Below are 22,120 nucleotides of genomic sequence, written 5' to 3' on the forward strand. Positions count from 1 at the left end.
AAATGATGGATCAAGGAATTAGCTAATGAGGAAAAACTTTCTGTTTCTTCATTTTTAACTGGTTTCCATAAATTTTGTATAAAACAGAAGCAAATGTTAAGTAAATTAAGTATGTATTAACTACTTAGCAGAATGAGTAGGCATTTAAAAGGATAAGTTCATTTTAAAACAAAGTGCATATCCTTTTGGCGCCTTTAAGATCTCACTGATCCCCCCTTCCCCTGGACCAATTACAACAATGTGACATTCTTCCTCCAAAGTTAAGCTCTATATAACAAGGCACATATCTATATTAATTCTAAAGTGTATTTCCACTTTCGCAGCCAAATTGGGATAACACCTATTTTATATTTGTTACATATTCCCATAGCATAAGCTGATTTTTTTTTATGCTTCTTGCAGTTTAAATTGCTTTTACTTGGGTTAGGGTTTCTTGGCATCTGAAGGATTAAAATGTCTGCTTGCTTCTCCATCTTTGTAATCTAAGGAGGGACTGTGAGGAGGGATGAGTTAGTTCATTATAATTTGTAAAGTAGATTTGAGCACTGCCTGTCCTAATAAAGGGTTGAAGGATTACAACCCTGTATGTTAATGAAGCTAATGAGAAAAACAAAATCCACAAATGTCAGTCCTAAGTCTTTCTATAAGGACAAATCACAGTGAAGGTGCTCACAAAAAAAACTGGATTCAGCCATGTTGCCTGCTACAGCAAAACATCCGAAAGGTAAGAAATATTTTATTAAAAAAAGTTTTCTTTTGCTGTCTGAATGGGAATACATAACAAACATATAGTGGGGTTTTCTCAAATTTGACTTCAAAAGTGGAAATACCCTTTAGGGCTTGTTCACACAACGTCCGGATTCTGTCTGGACCAGATCTGTGCACCCAAAATGCATCCCAATGTATCCCTATGTGTTTTATGGGCTACAGTTCTCACGAGCGCAGTCCGGACAGAAAAAATACTGCATGTTACATTTTGTCCGGTCCGGAAATGCACGAATTCGTCAAAAACGCAACGAAAACGCACTGCACTGCAGCTAACATACTGACAGCCCCACTCCAACCAAAAAACGCATCAAAAACGCACTGCGTGCATAACACCGCGTCTCCAGATCTTGACCAGAAAATCGTGTGAACAAGCCCTTAGGGCCTGTTCACACGACGTCCGGATTCTGTCCTGACCAGATCCGTGCGCTTCTGCACTAAAAATGCACCCCAATGTATCCCTATGTGTTTTATGGGCTACAGTTCTCACGTGCGCAGTCCGTTCAGGTCCGGACAGAAAAAATACTGCATGTCACATTTTGTCCGGTCAGGATCCGGTCAAAAGCGCACTACACTGCAGCTAACATACTGACAGCCCCACTCCAGCAAAAAAAAATATATTTTTTTCACTGGAACACGTCAAAAACGCTTTTAAAAACGCATAGCACCGCGTCTGCAGATCTGCTCCAGATCTGGACCAGATTCGGTCCAGACATCTTGTGAACAAGCCCTTAAGGCAGAACAGTAATGCAGGGCTTGCATACAGGAGGTGCTTGTGACTTGCTTCTCAAACACATACCTGTGAGGCACTGAGAGGTGGTTACTCTATAAGGGTGCTGTCCTAGCCAATTAAGGTGCACAGAACTGCACCAGACCAGTAGATGTCCTGCCCTCAGATGCTGGCCTGACTCAAGGGGAATCCATTAGTTTCCTTGCACTGTCCCTCCTTGCCAGGAACCTGTCCCTGTCTCTTGGCCTATCTTTCCCTCTCTGCCCCTGTCTTGACACTATAGACCTTGCAATTGGGGGCATAATAGGGACAAAGAGAGAACTACAAGCTTAAAACTCGGTTACATATTCCCTCTATCTGTTTTGTAGAAGAATACATCCACAGTGATTTGCAAATGATATCACTTCAAGCTGTTAGGATTTATGTTTTTTTCTTTTTTTAACAATGAAAATCAGGAAACAAAAGCTATCAATTTAAATCAATTCACCTCCCACATCTTTTTTTTTTCTTTACTTAAATATACTTTTTTGTAATTTAGCAGCATCAGCTTCTTAGAACAAGCAGGGAGCCAGGTAACAGGTGTACATTAAAGCTTTGTATACATCAAAATGTAGAGGACTACCAACTTAGACCATAAAGAAAAGCCAGCAATGAGAAAGAATGAGGAATTTTTACTTGAAAAAAAAAGATCTTTTGCTAGGATGAAGGCATCATAGATTGCAAGTTTCAGGCCAGGCAGAGATACCCAATGAACGTTTTAAGAATAAATGTGGCAGTCCTGCATGAAAACATTTTTGTAACTTTGAAGACCAGATAGGAAGGATCTTACATTTTAAAGTAGAAGAAATGTGTTCTGCAAAAAGAAAATATTTTGCCAGGTTATAACCATACTAAAAATGTCATGGATTTCAGCTGTGAAGATCAGGCAAAGCCACAATACAGTAATGGTAAGTAAGTAACAAGTACCCCTTACTCATTCACAAAGGGGGGGGCATCTGGGTGCCCCCTTAATTAAAGGGGTGCCTGATGCAAATAAGCCCACAGACCCCACAACCACCGGGTCAAAGTTGTGGGGATGAGGCCCTTGTCCCCATCGGACACCCTCCCAATGCTGAGGGCACATGGCCTGGTAAGGAGCAGGGAGGAGGGGGAGCTTGATCGCCCCCCCCTTTCCTGCCCCGCTGGGCCTGTGCTCGGATCAAGGGTCTAGTAGGAATTTTAGGGGGACCCCACATTTTTTCTCCCATTTTTTGGCGGGTGGGTTTTCCCCTTAAAATTTCTACCAGACCTAAAGTCCCTGGAATAGCTTTTGGAGGAACCCCATACACTTTTTTATTTTTTAACTTGGAGGGTCCCTCCTAACATTCCTACCAGACCTAAAGGGTCTGGTATCAATTGGGGGGAAACCCCACACTTTTTTTCTCTTCTGCAAAAAAAAAAAGTCTCTTTTTATTCTTTTGTCCAATGTCAGTTTGCTGCGAGAAAATTCGTACAGACTACCGCTAACGAATTTCATCCGGATTCAGATTGTTTTTTTATTCGTCATTATATAAACAGTATATATCCGAATCTCCGACTAACAAAAACTCGTCCCAATAACGAATCTTTCCGAAATGAATCGCACCGGTCTAGTTTTGTTTTTTTCTGTATTTTCATTTGGGGTAGTCTCTACCCTTGTTAGAGCTGCACATTTGCTTTTAAACTTCCTTATACATTTCCCTTTTACATTTCCTTTTGATGTTCTTACATATACGGTATAGGGCTCTTTTCATTCCGGTTTGTCATACATTTAGTGCACTTTAGAGAGTTTTCTTTTCATCTTGGTTACTTACTAATCCAGCTTGCCTTTTCCAAAAATTTATGTCCTGTGTTTAACTACCTATCAGTTTTAATGGGGTACTTCAACTGGTCATCTGTCCTCAGTGGGGAAACACAAGAACTGTAACCTGAGAGGTGAGCTCAATGAGGGGGTAAAGGATAAAGACCGGGCACTTATACTGCATACCTCAGAATGAGCCTAAGCCAAGATATACTTGTCCCAGTGAAGCAGGCAAGACAGCTGATGACAAAAAAAATGAATCAGGTGTGCAGTTGCAGAACACAACATACAGCAGTAATGGTAGCAGAGAAAAGGAAATATTTTTTTTTTAGATAAACAGCTTTTGTGAATTTGAACATTTACGGCCTGTTCACATGATTTTCAGGTCCGGATTAGGTGCAGACGCGTTGCTACTCATGCAGTGCGTTTTTGACGCGTTTTTGGTCCGGATGCTGACCGTTAATTTTTTTTTTTTCAAGCCATGGGGCTGTCAGTATGCAGATTCTTCCTCTGAGGTCACTTCCGCCCTCTCGTAACATCTACTTCCCTTTGTGTATGTAAAGCTGGTGATCAGACATGTATCACATGTTTGCAGGCATGTTGATGGTGCTGGCTACAGCAATCTGCAGAGAACGAGCTCGTAGGAGACGTCGTTATTGGGTACACCCGATCTTGAGGCTCCGGGACTCCAAGGGTCAGTTCTGGAGTTTATATGAGGATTTGCGAGCTCACCCGGATACATTTTTTTCCTTTACTCGTATGTCCATGGAAAGGTAATGGGCAAGTTCAAAATGTTTGCAGTTCTTGTCTTTACCTCTACCCCAACCTGTCTGTCTATCTCTATGTAGAATAAATGTGTTTTTTTTTGCTTAGCTGCATTGCGTTCCGTTTCCGTAGCGTTTTTGCCGCGTTCGTGCGTTTCCTGACTGTTTCCTGACCGGACAAAATGTGACATGCAGTATTTTTTCTGTCGTAACCTAAACGGACTGCGCACGTGAGAACTGTAGCCCATAAAACACATAGGGATACATTGGGATGCATTTTTAGTGCAGGAGCGTACGGATCAGGTCAGCACAGACAATGGACGTTGTGTGAACAGGCCTTTAAAGTCTCTCAATAGAACATTAGTACATTAGCACACAATCAGATTTTGTTTTAATGGTATGCCATGAGTAAATCCAGCACATTGGCTCAAATGAGCAATTTAAAAAAAAAGATATATTGTTGTTATGCTGCAAAGTATCACTATTGCTATTACAATTATCTCACAGTGTTGTAGCCTTGGATTCAATGTATGCCAAAGAAGTTGCATGCATGGAATTTTTATGTTCCCACTGTGTTTATATAGCATTCTTTCCAGAAGCCAATTCATATCTGACCAAATTGGTCATTAAACTTATACATGACTGTTACAGGGACATTAGGCTCTATGAAAGTCATGAAATAGTTTGATGCTGTATAGTTTTGGAGAAGATATAATGGGGGGAATTTATGAAAACTGGAGCAGACACAATCTGGAGCAGCTGTGCATGACAACCAATCAGTTTCTCTCTTCAGGTTGTTCAATTAAAATTTGAAAATGAAAGAGAGATGCTGATTAGTTGCCATGCACAGCTGCCCCAGATTTTGTCTGCTCCAGTTTTGATAAATTCCCTTCAGGGCCCGTTCACACCAGTTGCAGTCCGTTCCGGCCCGATTCTGGCCAGAACGCACTGCCTCGCATTGTGGCCAGCTCACTTTTTAGTGGGGCAGGAGGGGGCGTGGCGGGCCATTGAAGTGAATGGTTCCGAAGCCACGCCCTCCGGCCGCAATACGGTCGCCCACACGGGATCGCAATGCACATTGTGCCTGCGGTCTGGTCCGGTGCGATCAAAATAGTGCTTGCAGCATTTTGATCGCACCGGACCAGACCGCAGGCACAATGTGCATTGCGATCCCGTGTGGGCGACCGTATTGCGGCCGGAGGGCGTGGCTTCGGAACCATTCACTTCAATGGCCCGCCACGCCCCCTCCTGCCCCACTAAAAAGTGAGCTGGCCACAATGCGAGGCAGTGCGTTCTGGCCAGAATCGGGCGCGAATGCACTGCAACTGGTGTGACCGGGCCCCTAATGTATTTTGCATCCACACTTTGGACACAGTCACACCCTATTGATGTAACCCTTCCACTTTGTTTCCTTTATTAAGGATAAATATATTACTTGTACTATGTGTTTTTATGCAGCTATTCACTCTTATCTATTTATTTCACTGTGTCTTTATTGTAACCATCATTCATACATTGTATTAGTTTATGGCTGTTATGGTCTATTACTATGACAAGTTTCTGATAAAGATAAAAAGTTTATTAACTAAAGGACCAGAGACTATTCAGAAGGTGAGTTTTCCCTGAGCTTAGTAAGTAAACTGAATCTGCTACCAAACATATGGTAGCAAAAAAACTCAATTTTTAAATATTTCCTTCACACATGATTGGGAGTTCAAACTGAACATAGGTTAACCCTATTTACTTCTAACTACTGTATTAACAGTATTTATTTACACTTTACAAAGTGAATAGCCTCAAGTTCTTTGGTAAATCAACCTCTTTGTCTAAACATAACAATGATACTTCTCTATTTTGTACATTAGATAAGCAGACGTACTGCCTTACAGACAAATAAATAAATAGATAGACAGACCTAGATGGATAATGCTTTTGTGGTCTTGCCTCAAGAAGTGTTGGAGAACTGAGTTTTTGCAAAGAATGCTGATGGGTATGGCTTTCTGATGTACTGTCGTTATGATAGACACTTGCCACCAAATTAGATGATAATCTATTTGCACATGTCCTACTTTTCTCATATTTAAAAAATGCTTCACTTCTTCTTACCTTGCAAGCCACGTTTCGTGCAATTTTATTTACAGCTAAAACTGACAACTAAATAAAATGCCTCTGGCAAATATCAAGCAATGAATATTTTACAATGCTTGGGGAAACTCATAGTGATAGGCAAGGTCAGCAAACCCTTGGGATTCCCTCATAGATCAAATTAAATACCTCCATATTATTTTATTTAAAATATGTTTCAAGGATAAGAAGGATACATTAGTATTGGTAATTAACTGTAGCACTCCTCGTCAAGGGGTGATAAGGAAAGACCCTCAAAGTAGTGTGGCAGGCTAACATTTCCATCTCAGGGTCTGGTTCTTGGTATAAGGTTGGGTAATGTAAACTGGGTGTTAGTCACTTTAGTTTTTTCACATTTATTGCTAAACTCGATTCTAGGATAAAGGATATAGGGGTGCAAGATACCCAAAAAGAGCACAAAATAGCACAGGTATTCTGGTAGTAGTAGGTCCTTTAATAACAGACTCTAGGGCAGGGGTGGCAAACTCAAATTCATCGGGGGCCGCATCAGCAGTATGGTTACCCTCAAAGGGCCGGTTGTATAGGACTATGCATCTACTCTTTATTATCATAAATAGTTGCCTCTGCATTCAGTTGCTACTGGTTTTAATGATAATTTAAGTAATAACTAGCCTTGAAAACAGAAGCCTAGGAAGAATAACAGCAAGCAGATATTCAAATGTACAATTATTGTACAATTTATTAAAACATTTTCTCTGTGGGTGGATCTCCTGTGGTATCAGTACTTTGCTTTTTTTTTTACGATAAACTTTAAAATAGCAGCACACATTTTTTTAAGAAGAGGCACAGAACGCAGCCCGCTGGATGGGGGAAAAAAACTGCCCAAAAAACTGCCAGCAATCTCTGCCACTATGAACATTCAGTGGCATGCAAAAAAGCCGGCATCGCTGGCTGGAAGGACTGGGGAGGCGGGGTGGAGGTGGAGGCGGGCACCAGAGCGGCATTGTAAGCCGTCATGGCTGCAGAAAGAGAGGAGGCGGCGGTGGAGGCGGAGACGGAGCGGCACAGTAAGGGGAATATGTAATGCCTGCTCAGACTGGCCGCGCCGCTCACTTGCTGAAATCCCAACCTGGCAAAATGAGGTGGCTGCTGTGCGGGCCACATTACAAGGTCCGGTGGGCCGGAATCGGCCCGCGGGCCTTGTGTTTGCCACCCCTGCTCTAGGGGGTTGATTTACTAACCTTATAAACACACCACGAACATTTATACACCTCTGTAGTGTGTTCCCTCCCAGCATGATCTATTGGTGGAATCTAGACACCTTTGTAGTGTGTACACACCCAACAGGTGTGTTGTGCAAAGCCCTGCATGAATTGCAAGGTGATGTTGTGTAAATTAGCTCTACATTGTGTTGCTTGCGTTGATGAATGCAGGAATGTAAATGCATGAGCTAACCATTTTTGTCTAAACTGTGAAGCAGCATTATATATGCATCATGTGCATGATTTTTCCATATATGGCATTAGTGGAAATATGCTTTTAGAGACTTTTTGGTTGATAAATACGTTTTGCTGTGTAAAAATCACACGCACCTAGTGCGTGCGTGTGTTTAGGTTAGTAAATCACCCCCTAGGTATCTGCTGGGCCTGTAAGAGTAGTCACAGAACTCCTAAGTTGTAGTGGAACTTGCTCTCCAATCATTCTGTCCCTTGACCCTTTTGATAGCACCTTTTTGTGCTTGATCAGAATGGTAAGATGCTGAGCCTAGGATTTCTCTTGCATAATGGGCAGTTATGGAGAACAAAAGTAAACATAGCTATAGCCAGATAGGTTTCCTGCTTTTTACCCTTAATAACTTGAAAAATTCTCAGAAGGCCTTTTAACATTAGTGGGAGACTTCAACTTCAACCCTCTTATATATACATCCATAGGTCATTCCTCAATTGCCTACTGTTAATTGAACAAAATTAAACACATTCTACACCAAATGCAGCTCCTGGATGCATGGAGTATCCTGCATCCCATAGTGAAGACTTTCCCAGATTATTTTGCTATATACACCTTCTACTCATCCGATACTTCTCAACCATTTCCAGTAGAGATGCCGCGATACCAGTTTTTCGGTATTAAGTACGAGTACCGATACTTTGCTTTTACTACTTGTCGATACTGAGTACCGATACCAGTAGTTCCGTTGGCATGGAGACTGCTTCCTATGTGAACAGCCAGCCGAACACCCTGACAGTTTGTGTGTTCGCCGAACACACGAACTGCCGATGTTCGAGTCGAACTCACATTCGGCTCCAACATCGAGCCCAACCCTACTTCCTGGCCACACTATGCTGCAACACTGACATAACAGGCATATGCCTGGGACAAAGCATCCATAAACGGTCTGCCTTTTTGGGTGATGTTTTATTAAATGTCTGTAACCTTAAAATAACCCTTCCAATACTCATGCACAAATTCCATAAATTCGCTCTTCCCCTCTAAGGATTTGCACCGACAAGCACAGTTAGCATGCACCTGGTGAGAGTAAACATTAAAGTAATATTAAAGTCAAAAGGATTTTAAAATATTTCAAATACTGATGAAATCACTAAATGCTACTTCTTGAAGTTTTATTTCCTGTAGAATCAGCTGGTCACCTGATCCTGACTTCCTATTTTACAGTGATTCCTTTCTCAAGCAGAGTGCTATGCAGTCACCCTTGTGTGTGCTAGTAAGCTGTTTGTGTCTCCACCAACAAACAGACACAGCAAATTAAGCTACTTCCCTCCCCCCTGGCCCCCTTTCCTCCCTTCTCCAAGCTAGTAGATGACCAGTTGCTGGAGTCTGTTCTATCCCTTGTGATCTTGTACTGGACAGGAAGTTCAGGGAAGCAGAGCTGAGAGACTTGGAAGCAGCTGCTCAGAGCTGGACAATGTATATTTGTTTGATCTGGATTTATTATTGATAATACTAATAATAATACACAATACTACTTTAACATACCTAAGCATTAACCTAACAGCCCAATTCTAAGATCTCTTCGAACATTACTTTCAGCCTCTTTACAGTCAGATTGTAAGTGACCTGCACCAATGGGACAACCTCAAATTCTCCTGGTCTGGCAGCATTGGAATTACAAACATTAATGTGTTACTCCCAGGGGTGTAAGTTGAAATCACAGGGCCCCATAGCAAAATTTTGTATGGGGCCCCGTGATTTCTAGTTATACCCCTTGCAGAGCCCACTCGAGATCCCACCTGAGGGTGAACCTGCAGAGCCCACCATATACTATCTATGGTGGGCTCTGCAGGTTCACCCTCAGGTGGGCTGGTCACACTCCTTACTTGTCTACTCCTCCTCGTCCACGGTTGCTGATGGGCCCTGCCTCCTCCTCTGTCGTCGCGCCCGCCACCTTCGTCACCGCACCTCGCCTCCTCCACTGGTACCAATTATGTCTGCCTCCTCTTCCACTGTCAGGTCCAGCCTGCTCCACCGCCGCTGCTGGCTCTCATTGACTCTGCGGAGAGAAACGCGCTGCTGCACAGATTACTGTAAGTGATCTGAACAGCGGCGTGTTCTTCAGCTGCCAGTGAAAGCCACCTGCAGAGGATCCCATCGTGACCCAGGTGGTCCGCGCGGCATCTGGCCGAGCCCCACTTTGCCCCGGGCCCCATAGCGGCTGTCTGGGTCGCTATGGTGATTGTTACGCCACTGATTACTCCATATCCTGTTGATGTTCCAAATGTTGTTGATATTGATTCCCTCGAGTTTGCTCAAATCTATTTTTGATTTAATTTGGTCACATTTAAATCCTAGAGTACAACACTAAGTGTTAACTAGAACTAAAGCTCAGAAACAATGGATAGATGCTGAGGAAACTCTTCCACCCAAAATCTTTACACAAGGCTTCGGATACGTAGGTCACAAAAGGAGTCTGACCAACACCATTGCTCCAACAATAACCACTACACTCAAAATTTGGGATTTAGTATGGAAATCCCATCACTGACAACAAATTTCCCAACTTATGGCACTTATTGAAAATCCCCAATTCCCTTTGGGTCTAGATGCAAGTGCTTTTCAGCATTTTGAAATTATGTCACCAACACACCGTTATGAAATGTCCAAAAGAACATGCGTTAATTATCGCATATTGCCACTTATCATGTGCAACATTTCAGGGCCATGCAGGGTCCCCTTCATCAGCACTGGCCCACAGAAAACCTGCTGGGACTACACCATGACACCAAAGGTGGCAACATACTTGACACTTCAGAAATAAGAAACGGATGGGGGCATTAACTCCTGTACTTTGGGTGGTTTTAAAATTTTGTTAAGGCCCTCCCATTACCACTACAACATTTAGACTACCTTAACCCAATAAAAAAAGTATTTTTTCCCACATTGCTTTATAAGCTGCTCCTAGCAGCAGCAGCAGATCTAAACCCTTTAGTCTACCTGAAACACTGGAATCAGGAAGTGTCTCGCACCCTCTCTGACAAACACAAATTTAAAATTCTTCTCCTGACTCATACCTTCTCTACCAGTTCCAATGTATCAGAGAGCAATTGTAAACTCCTAGCTCAATGGTAAAGAGACTCAATACGTAGGTGGGACAGACGAGATTCTCCAATGTGCTGAAGATGTTGACTAGCATCCAGCTCTCTCTACCATATTTGTCGGGACTGCCCACTCATTGAATCTTATTTGTCACCACCCTCATAGTGAAAATGACCATTGCGACTCTTCCACAGGACCCCTGGATCTTTATATTTAACAAACAATTATGTCTGCCTCTAAATGTAAGAAATCCCTCATACCATTCTTCCTAAATGCGGTCAAGAGCCTGATGTTCAAATACTGGAAAACCTCCGAAGTGCTATCTGTAGAGGATACTGTGAGTTCATGAGATTCATTTGATGGAAGTGATCCCCATTCTTAAAAAGGCTGACTATAACACATATTACAAATATGGGTAAACTCAGGGCCGGTGGAAGGATTTGTGCCTACACAGAGGAAGGTGCATTTTTCTGCTACCCAACCTTTTTTTATACACTATATATAAAAAATCATGTGCCCTGGTGAGTCCCTTCGGCATTCATTGTGGCTGCTGATGGGTTGATGGTGGCAAAAATCCTGTGTAAAAAATGTTAGGAGGCTTTACACTGACCGCCAATGTAACGGAGGTATTCACACTGACCAGCAATGTAACTAAGGTATTTACACTGACCAGCAATGTAATGGAGGTATTCTCACTGATCGCCAATGCAATGGAGGTATATACACTAACTGCCAATGTAACTAAAGTATTTGCACTGACCGCCAATGTAGCAAACATATTCACACTGACCACCAATGTAACAAAGGTATTCACACTGACCAGAAGTGTAACAAAAGTATTTACACTGACCGCCAATGTAACAAAGGTATTCACACTGACCAAGGGTATGTGTTGGTATAACTTCCCATTAGCAGGATTGTGGACACCTGATTGACTCAAACAGTGATGTTTAAAAGGTATTAGGCAGTAAATAGGAAAAAACAATGTCAATGATCTCCCGAAACAGATGTGGATGGACTTATTTAAGGTAGGGATTCTTAGAGAGGAAATAGATATAATATCCACATCACATGTGCTTAAATGTTAGGAACAAATGGATGTGGTGTGAGCTGTGCATATTGGTATATAAAAGGAATATATAATCTGCTGTTTACCTTATTAGAGCAATCCTTCGCCCATGTCAGCAATAGCTATTCACATTTCCTACTCGTACTCGCCTAAATGCTCCCGATGCCTATCCCAATAGCAAAACTTCCAGTATCAGAAAGCCGGGCAGCAAGTCATTACACGCTGTCCGGGTTTCTGACTGGTGACAAGGGAGCCAGCTTCCTGGCCAATCAGGAAGCCGGGTGTTATGTACTGACCTCGCTGCCCGGTTTCCTTATGGGTCGGAAAAAGCTGGCCCATCAGGAAGACAGGCGGCTAGTCATTACTCGCCCCTCCAGCTTCCTGATTGGCCAGAAAGCGGGCTCCATGCTTCCTCGTCACCAGGTGTCGGGAAGCTGGGAAGCCGGTCGGCAAGTCATTACATACCGCCCGGCTTCCTTAATGGGACTTCCGGTATCAGTATTCCGTATCGTCGAGTACCGAAAACAAAATATCGGTACTCATACTTGATACCGAAAAACCGGTATGGGTGCATCCCTACCTGCAAGTATATTCTGCTGCTGGGATAGAGAGTAGGAAGCCCTGTGTAAGCTTTGAGAGGTTGCATAGGGCTGAGGACTCTCCCTGCCCCCATCTGACAGTGCTGGGTAAGTCACCGAGCAACAGCACTATTACCTGAGAGGAAGAGGAGCAAGTCATTGTTGTTCATACCCAGAAGTATCAGCTATTTTCTCACTGATCAAAATGGTAAGAGAGAAAAGGAAAAGTGAAAAGAAAGACAATGTGCTGCTCAGGAGGGATGCAATAAAGGAAATGTGACCTTATATAGTTTTGCTGCAGGTATGCATGCAATGTGTTAGAAAACATATACTGCATATTCTATGCAATGAACAATACCGTGTTTCCCCGAAAATAAGACAGTGTCTTATTTTTTTTTTGCACGAAATAAGACACTAGGTCTTATTTTCGGGGGATGTCTTACCTGGCTGGGGGAGGAGTGGACGAGGTCCCGGAATGAGAATAATGCATTAGATTTTTTAAATAAATCACACAAGCAAAAATAACTTACAACACCAACAGGGAAGGCTAGTACAGCCAACATCCAATCTCGGAGAGAGGTGAGTTTTTTCAGTTGTCGTTCTTGTTCCAGGCTGTCACTGCCCTTGGTTAGGATACAGGATAAATCTGAGAGAACACAAATCCCAAAGAAGACAGCTTGGATCACCTGTAAAAGAAAATTCAACATTTTTGGTAAAAATGCAGAAATATGTAACAGGAATAATATTCCACAGCTGATAATTCAAAGTATTTAAATATGTAAACAGATATACTTGTTAAAAAAAGTACCACCAACAGCTAAAGACTAAAAAGTAACATTTTAGTTATAGGTGAAGGCTGAGTCAGCCTTTAAAGCATATCTAAACCCCAAACAAAAAAGTGTAATATATTGCAGTTTACCATTCCTCAAACGGCATGGCTGCATTTGTCCTTTTTTTTCTTTTATTCCCACTTGGTGATCCAGCTAGAGACAAACTTCCTGTCTTAAGGTAGCTTCACTGTATAGTGGAGCAATGGAGCTACCCTTGGACAGCAGCATTGTCAACCTGTGGGGCGGTTATTGTTGGATGCACTGTTAGATTTAGATGGACGACTAAAAAAAAAATCCAAACTCCAGCTAGGAATTTTTTAGCAGTTACAGCAACAAATGTATTTATTGTTTTTCCTTTTGGGATAAAGGTTTTACATGAATTAATAAGTGTCTACCTTTGTAAACTGGACAACAAGAAGTACTCAGAAGCTGCTGGGAAGGTTTACAGAATGTTCCAATTTAGTTCTCATGTTTATAAATGCTGAATACAAAGCAACAAGACATATTAAGTTTATCACCATTTAGAGTTCCTTGAGGACAGGTACCTTTGCCAAATGTTTGAGTATATGGTGCTGACTGTGCTCCATTTGCCTTAACAAGGAAGTGTATAAGTACTACAATGTGAGCAAACTGACCTGGTGTATAGTTATAAATTGTCAAAAAAGTATAACTAAAAGGCAATTTTTAGGAGTGATGATGGGTTAAAACTACTGTCAGGTCTTTATTGCTTGTATAAAGAGAAAGCCAGCACTAGCCAATAACAAACCTCAAGCTTTTAACTAGGTCAAAGTAGAAAAAAACATATAGTGGAAGAAAGCATATTACCAATGTTTCTAGGCCACAAAGGAGTTAGACTTTAAAGTATAACTAAAGGCAGTTTTTTAGGAGTGGTGATGGGTTAAAACCACTGTCGGGTATTTACTGCTTGTATAAAACCAATGTTTCTAGGCCACAAAAGACCCCGTTCTCAAAGTGACAAGCTTCATGGCCCCCAAATATTAGTAATATGTTTGCAGCCACAATATGATTTTTTCACTTTCACCTAGTTAAAAGCTTGTTTTTTTGGGGGGTGAGTGTAGGCTTTCTTTTTATACATATATAAGTTACTACAGTATCACCAACAGCTGCACACTCAATTGGAGTGGAGGGTTGGGTGCTGGATGAATTTGTACAGGTCTTTCTTGCTGTCTGTCTACCAGTTTGCTCTCTCTACTTGTCCTGATTACCTATGTCACAGGGAATAAAAGCGAGGGTAAATTCAAAATTTTGAGTTGCAACTATAACATGAATAAAAGTGAAATCTTCCAATAGGGACACTTGTTTCTGTGACAACTGTCTTAAGAAGGGATTTCCCTCACATTAGAAAGATAACCTCTAACTTTTTGTTAGGTCTACAGAACAGGAAGAGAAGGGAAATCTCCCTAATGAGAGACAGATGCCGAAAAAACCCCAACAACAGTTTTACCCATAATATTATAATTAACAATTGGTCCTTTTCAAGTAAATATACTAGATTTACCTCCACTTTCCTGGTACAGCAATTGAGGTGTCTAAATATGAATGTGCAGTGTAATAGGTACCAGTGTTATACCCAGTGTACGCTCTAAAAGTTCTGGTCAGGATGCCCCTCTCTTCTTCTGCCATATAGATCTATGTAAGGACATTTGTGCTGAGGAGTCTGGCTGTTACTCATTTGTGCCAGCACTGACCACTGGTGAGAAGCAGCATTTTTAGTAAGGAAAAATGTATTTTAAAGCACATTCCACCTTTGTGGGGGTAATTTAAAAAAAAAAAAAAAACATGCCAGCAATGTACACCAAGTGCACATGAAGCAGACATATGCAGTTGCTGTGAACAAACAAAGAAACCTACTTTTTTATTAGCTATGTTCAGCATTTCCCCATGGCTCCTTTTGAAATGGCCATTTCTGTGCTCTGCAGGCAGTCTGTGTAAATTACAGGCTGCTGTGCACATTGAGAACTACAATGTTTGGCATGGAAAATGACATTTTCCACAATGCTATGCTTCACTCATGCACAAGTTTCTCTGTAGAAACTCCGAGCTCCTCCATTCATTAACATTCATACTGGCAAAAAACCCTGGACAGTGGGGTGTGACAACAGATGCAGGAATGTTCTGAGTGATTGCTAGAGAAATCACCTTTCCTCCAGTAAATATTTCTTCCTCCAAAGCACAGACAGAGCTGGTGTGCAGTGATCTTGTTACAATGAGTCACAGGGAGGGCTTAAAGGAGAACTATGAGGTGAGTGATTTTCCCTCAACCTCATAGTTCGAGCCGGCGTGTGACAATGAAACTGCCACACGTCGGCTCAGTAGATAAGGATGTGAGCGAACACATACCGTCGCTCGCTCACTTCTCGATCCTGTCCCTGCAGAGAGCCATGACTGTCACTCACGGCTCCCTGCAGGGATTCCCCCCCTCCCCGCTCCGATCCCCCCCTCCCCGCTCCGATCCACCAGCGGTGACTGGAGGAACGAACGGGGCAGTGGGCGGGCACAGCTGGCTCTGCCTCTAGATAGGCAGAGCCAGCTGTCAATCACGCAGTAATGTCGGGATCCGTTCCAGCTGCGGCGGTCTCAGTATACCGTGAGCTGCAGCTCGTGGTATACTGAGCTTTGGGTCACGGGAGGAGGCTAGTTTATGTCTTCCGTGACCCTGAGGAGAACTATGGGGAAAACACTGACCCCATAGTTCTCCTTTAAGCTCCGGGTGCCTCTGATCTTTTCACAGCTGCTCCAAGTAGCTTAATGATCTGTTCTGAGTACGTAATTAGCAGCTGTGTGAAGTGGGCTGGATCAGCAGAGTGAGCACAGCCCATTTGTTGCTGCCTGAAGTGCTGTGAGAACAGGAAATCTCGAGGGGGAAAACATAGAAGAGAGAAAGTCCTCAGCTGCTTTACAGCCTGTACAAGACAATCCGACCCCAGTGTCAGATTGAGTTTCTTGTGGAGGGAATTTTGAATTTGTAGGATTCAAGCCCACTAAAAAGTCCATAAAAAATTCATAAATTCATGAAAATGTTCACACATATACATCATTACTGCACCTCTTCATTACCACAATAAATGCTAATCACTTACAAAGGTGGAAATGTGCTTTAACCCTTTCGCTGCCAAGGACGTATGGCATACGGACCTACAAAAGTGCTTCCAGCTGGCCAGGACCAAGCACAAATCAGTCATAAATCATAACATGCAGCGAGACTGGAGCAGAAAAATTAGGAAATGTGTAAGACTTCAAATGGGCATAAATGGAACTATCCAGTTTTAATGTAGGCACATTTTTAGAAACATTTGCAAGCCTGAATTCTAGAAAATACTGGTATGTACTTCATATAGAAACTCTAATGTAGTAAGCTTAACCAGTTGTGGACGTTGGTCATGCTAAGCAGCACAATGTACACAGGGCATGTGTAGTACACCCTGTCCTTCTGCACTGCTGCTAATCTTTCTCTTGCATTTGTGGACAATTCCCTGCTGTCAAAATACTATTACAGCAGCTACTTTAAAAAATAAAACAGACCTTCTGACACAGTGTTTACAAACACTGTTCAGACAAAGACAGAGCTATACAATGTAGCATTGTTACTTTTGGATTTACTCTGTTTCATTTATCTGCAGATCAAAAGGATGAGCATTAATCTGCATATGGTGCCAGTTAACGCTATCTGACAAGTTCAAGTGACACTAAACTCAGGAGTTAAACCTTATAAATGCATTTTAGTACCTTAACTATTAACACAAATGTAGCTTATTTATGTATCACTTGGCTGTAGATCCTATCCTAATATCATCTCTGAATTATTTGTTCCCCATGTAGCCACTGCGGCAAGTTCTCTCCCGTGATAGACTACAATCTCATGTGTAGTTTACTAATTTATATTGAAATTGTAGTCAAACACTGGAGCAAGCTTGTAGCGGTGGCTACCAGTTCCACCAGTTCCCCCGCACTCAACCGTGTATAACCAGGGGCACTATACCTAAGACAGGTTCCTACCCATTTTACTTTTAACCGCAATGACCGCCTACAATGACCTTGCAACTCCAGCATCTGCAATGACAACCTGAAAGGGGTAATCAGCAAATATGAACAAATGTTTAACGGAAAATTAAGTGGGGATAGTTTGGCCTACACCAACTATCTCCCAACTCAAGATTCATTTCTCCAGACCACCCCTTGAAAACCCTTGAAACCCCTCCTGCTTTTGCTTATATCCACCAATCAGGTAGGTATCACTTCCCTGTACTTTCTTTTCTAAAAAGACCACAGCTATGCTTTCATCGTTTTTTTGCCTCATTTAACAATGTGTTCCTCCACTTTCATATTTTAATTTGAATTCATTTTATTTTGTGAAGAATGCAACAAGAGGAGTTAGAATACCAAAAGATGGGTGAGAGCAACCCAGACTATAAGGTAAATATGAAAATACAGGAATTGTGTTATGTTACTGAAGTCCTCAACAGATGTAAGAAGTCAGTGGGTTACTAAACCCACTGGGTTCCACCTATAAATTAAATATCACTTTACAAAATCACTGAATGAAAGATAATGTGAACATATGTTTTCTTGGATAGCGATTCTTATTTTGTGCAAATATATTTGTTGATACAAATATTGTATTTGTATCAACAAATACGTATTATGTGGCTATGACTTCCCTTCATATGGCAGCATCATAGCAGTTCCTCTTATCTTCTTATCTGAACACCTCCTGTATTTTACACTTCCCTCAAACATGAGGATAGCTATAACTGCCTATAGGTTCAATCTACCAGAACTCAGGTTTAGTTGTCTATGGAGTGCTCCATAAACTGCAGGAACTGTGGAGCAATTATTACCCAAACTCCACTGAAGTTGTTGCCTAATGGCCTGTTCACACCAGTGCATTTCAGGCAGTAAGAAAATTTAGGATAGTGCAGTAAAAAATCCTACTTACTGCATCTTTGATGTGCTTTTTATAACAATGCATATTGCACTGAGTTCAATAGGAATGCATCGCACCTATACAATCGGTGTGAACCGGCTCTAAGCTAGCTCAGGTGCCCCTGGCCTCCCTCCAGCCTTCTATACTATATAAACACAGAGCAGGTGCTCTGGGAGGGGAAACAGGGTCAACTGAGCTGCTAATATAAAACAACTTAAACGGCTTTAGTGCTTCTGTTGTGAAATTTAAAGATGAATTGTATGATAGTGCTTACACCTACAGAGGTCACTGAGGGCTTGTTTCAACTGCCTGGTAAAGATATGCAGATATTGAGTGTCTGAATAGACTGACACCAGTTACACTTTAAGTAGCCTCATAACAGCTCATTTGCCAGCGTACAGCTGAAAGTTAGGCTTCAATAAACCCATGAAAATAACGTGTATGGGTCAATAAAAAGACAATTACAGCTGCCTTATAGGTAGAGGATTCTCATATCTGGCCCTCAAGGGTATGATACCAGTAACTGTTAAACTATATCTCGGAGTTACTCGATACCACATTTATGATTTCTCTCTTCTATTTATTGTTGTTCAAGTTTGAGAAAGTATAGAATGTTTATTGAAACTGGAAACATATCCTATAGTGCCAAGTCTTGTTGTCATGGCAGCAGTAAATATTGTTTGATCCAGCTCCAATGATTACCTTCTGTTGCTTGGATTATGCACATTAAAAAGTAGTGTTCAGAACATTTTAGTCCACTGGATATGTAGCTAGAAATAGAATCGAATTTTCAAAAAAATTCAAAAGGGTAAAAAATTTAATACATGGGGCTCACCCATTGCAGTCAACATGCATTGTAATATAACTTAGACTGTAATTGGCAATGGAATGCCTTAAGCATAAGGCATAACAACAACATGTGATAATAACATTGTACAAGTAATAGTAATCTAGTATGTTGATATCAATTAAAAAAATTACCCAAAATCTTTTTAAAATCTAAGACAGGTATCATAAGTATTCAGAAACTTTATGAACCTGTGTTATGTTGAGAAAGGTACCATGTAAGAATTTACACTGGATTATCCTGTCTTTGGTCAATGTAATGGAGCTGGGACAGAAGTCTATTTTATTTAACCAATTTTCATTAGGAAGATCTGTGATACAGTATTCCTTTACCAAGAGCATCACAGGAGAGACTGGCATGTGTGCATGTACAGGTTACTCTCTCCTGTTGCTGTAACTGAGCTCAGCAGCTGCCATAGAGAAGAGAGCACATGCACAGCCCTCTGAACAAGGATGGCACCCACTCCTGTAAAGCTGCTTAATTTATTGGTACCTGGAACTTCTTCACTGCATAGGCTATTGTTTAAATAATGTGAACTAACCCTTTAAGCATGTTTTACCTAAAATGTGGTAACTCATGTGGTGTCAATAGTAAGTTATCAGGAGAAATGTCTTTAGGTATTTTACACCCTGTGACACCCAAAGCTAGGTGTAGGGAATTGAAAAAAGTGTGAGAGTTTAGGGTTGTGCCAGGGTAGTGAGTTGGGGTACCATTGATTAGGGCACACAATACTGTGCTAGGAGTCCCAATATTAACCACTTGAAGACCAGGTTGTTAAACCCCCTTCCTGCCCAGGCCATTTATCAGTATTCAGCTCTGCAATACTTTGACATTTATTCCGTCATGTAACGCTGTACGGAAATGAATTTTATTAAAAAAATTTGGGACACATAAAGCTTTCTTTTGGTGATATTTAATCACCACTGGGATTTTTATTTTTTACTATATTAAGGAAAAATTACAGAAATGTTTTTAAAACTGTTTCCCCTATATTAAATTATAAAACATTTATTATTACCCAATTTTTTGGTAAAATATAAAAGGCGGGGTCACGTTGGGTAAAAAGACAATAAACATGTGAAGCCTTAAAATTGAGAACGCGCGCGAAACCTCAAAAAACTACATTACCCAAAATTGGCAATAGGCGACGCTTTAAAAGCTTTTACCGCTCATTAGTTTAGTGATATCAGTGATTGATGGCCCTAAAATTATTGCTCTGTAACGTGTGTAGCGCAATTGTCGTTTTCGCTCGCTGTCGCATCTGGCGCATGTTTACGTTTATATGTCCGTTAAGGTGGGGGAGTTAAACATTTTGGGGTTTTTTAAAACTTTTTTTGTATGTGACTTTTATTTTTATTTTTACTTTTTTTATTTATATTTATTTATATATATATATATTTTTTTTACACTTATTGTTATTGCTATCACATAGGGGGATAACAATCCCCCTATATAATAGCAAAGGCACACTGACAGGTCTTCTTTAGAACCCCCCAAAAAAACTAATGAAGCACAGATCTGCTTCATCAGATTCTTTTCTCTGGCTATAGCAGCCAGATGGCTGACAGGTGAATGCGGAAGTGATGCATTACACATCACTTCCGCATTCACACCACGGAAGGAGATCAGCAAGGAGGAAGATGCTGAACTCCCTCCCATCTCATCTCATGACGCCGGTCACGGGCCGCAGATGGGCTAGCGGATCCCGGGATTGAAGGTGATGGGTCAGGAGGGGGGCACTCCAGGCGGCGGCTGGGCAAATCGCAACATACAACCGATCGGCAGCTATAGAACTGCTTATCAGGTGGATGTGAAACAGCCAGTAATGGCTGTAAAGAACGGCCAAGTTTTTTCTGCCCATCCGTACACACAAGGGGGCATGCGCAAGCAGGAAAAAAATGCCGTCTGATGACGGCTACCCGTCCATGGGACTTTGCCGTCCGTCTGTTTTTTCACAACAGGTATACGGCAAGCTGTTAAACATAACAATCCCAGGGCTCTGGGCTTGTCATAGTTATGTCTACACTGGCATTCTGTTACTCTGATCTGTTATCCTCACCCTAGCTCGCCTGCCCCTGGATTGCTTTCTTGTCTGTCCTTTCCTGCCTTGACCTCTGCCTGTCCCTGGATTACACTTACTGCCTGCTGACTTCCCTGACCTCTGCCTGCCTCCCCAGATTAGGCTACTGACTGCCATCAGCCTTGACCCGGGGCTTGCTGCTTTGTTTCACTACTGGCTGCACACCCTCTGAAACATCAGTTCACTTCTGACTCTCGCCATGAGACATGCTTTCCTTAAAGTGTATTTCCATTTTTGCAGCCAAATTGATATAACACATACTGTATTTCATATTTGTTACATGTAGCCATTCACATAGCATAACTATAAAAAAAAATAGCTGCTTACATATGTTTTAAGTTCTCATGTTACTAGTTTCCTCCAAACTGAATTTTCCTCAGCAATGCAAGGGGCTGGTGAGATTACCATATTTGTTCTGTACTGTACTGACAGCACATACTAGATCTGAACACTGTCTGTCCTAACAAGGGTTAAAGATCTAGAAGCATTGTATGATAACAGGAAGCTCAGTGTCCCTAGGCTTTCTATTGGAACAGCCAGAGATTTATTTCACTTTGAAAATGTACAGAGCAACATGCATTCTGTTCAAAGGCCTGCTCAACAGAGATATCTAAAAGGTATGTCCCACTAATAAAGAGGGTATTATAAAGGGCAGCACACCAGGATATATACACTTCAAGTGTGTTGCAGTGAAGAGAACTCTCTGTGGATTGACAGTAAGGGCCACAGAAAATTACAAAACCTAATGAAATTCTGCTCACTAACAAATAAACATGCACATTTTGAATTGTGCTATTTAGTGCTGCAGTTTCTTCATGTTGGCATGTTCCTGGGGCATGTCTAGATTTTGCACAAGCACCTCTCTTTCTTTCAAGTGGATTCATAAGAATTAAGCTTTTCAGACAGTAATTGTTCTATGAAAAGGGCGGAATCTCTGTCCAACTAATTAAAGGAGAACTATGGGGTTAAGGCTTTTCCCCATAGTTCTCCTTAGGGTAATGGGAGGACACAAACTAGCGTCCTCCCGTCACCCTAAGCTCAGTATACCGTAAATACG

The 22,120-nt window shown here is 41.7% G+C and overlaps 1 protein-coding gene across 1 annotated transcript in view; it reads right to left on the reverse strand.

The window, feature by feature from the left end:
- The window catches only part of AIG1 (androgen induced 1), a 181,387-nt gene that overhangs the window by 115,400 nt on the left and 43,867 nt on the right, over positions 1-22,120 (reverse strand). Inside the window, exon 2 of the mRNA XM_018567583.1 lies at positions 12,892-13,047. Within this exon, the coding sequence (XP_018423085.1) occupies positions 12,892-13,047 (156 nt within the window). The remainder of the gene's footprint in view (positions 1-12,891; positions 13,048-22,120) is intronic.

This window comes from Nanorana parkeri, unplaced genomic scaffold (assembly GCF_000935625.1).
Source record: "Nanorana parkeri isolate BGI_ZX_2015 unplaced genomic scaffold, ASM93562v1 scaffold1068, whole genome shotgun sequence".
Classification (NCBI taxonomy): domain Eukaryota; kingdom Metazoa; phylum Chordata; class Amphibia; order Anura; family Dicroglossidae; genus Nanorana; species Nanorana parkeri.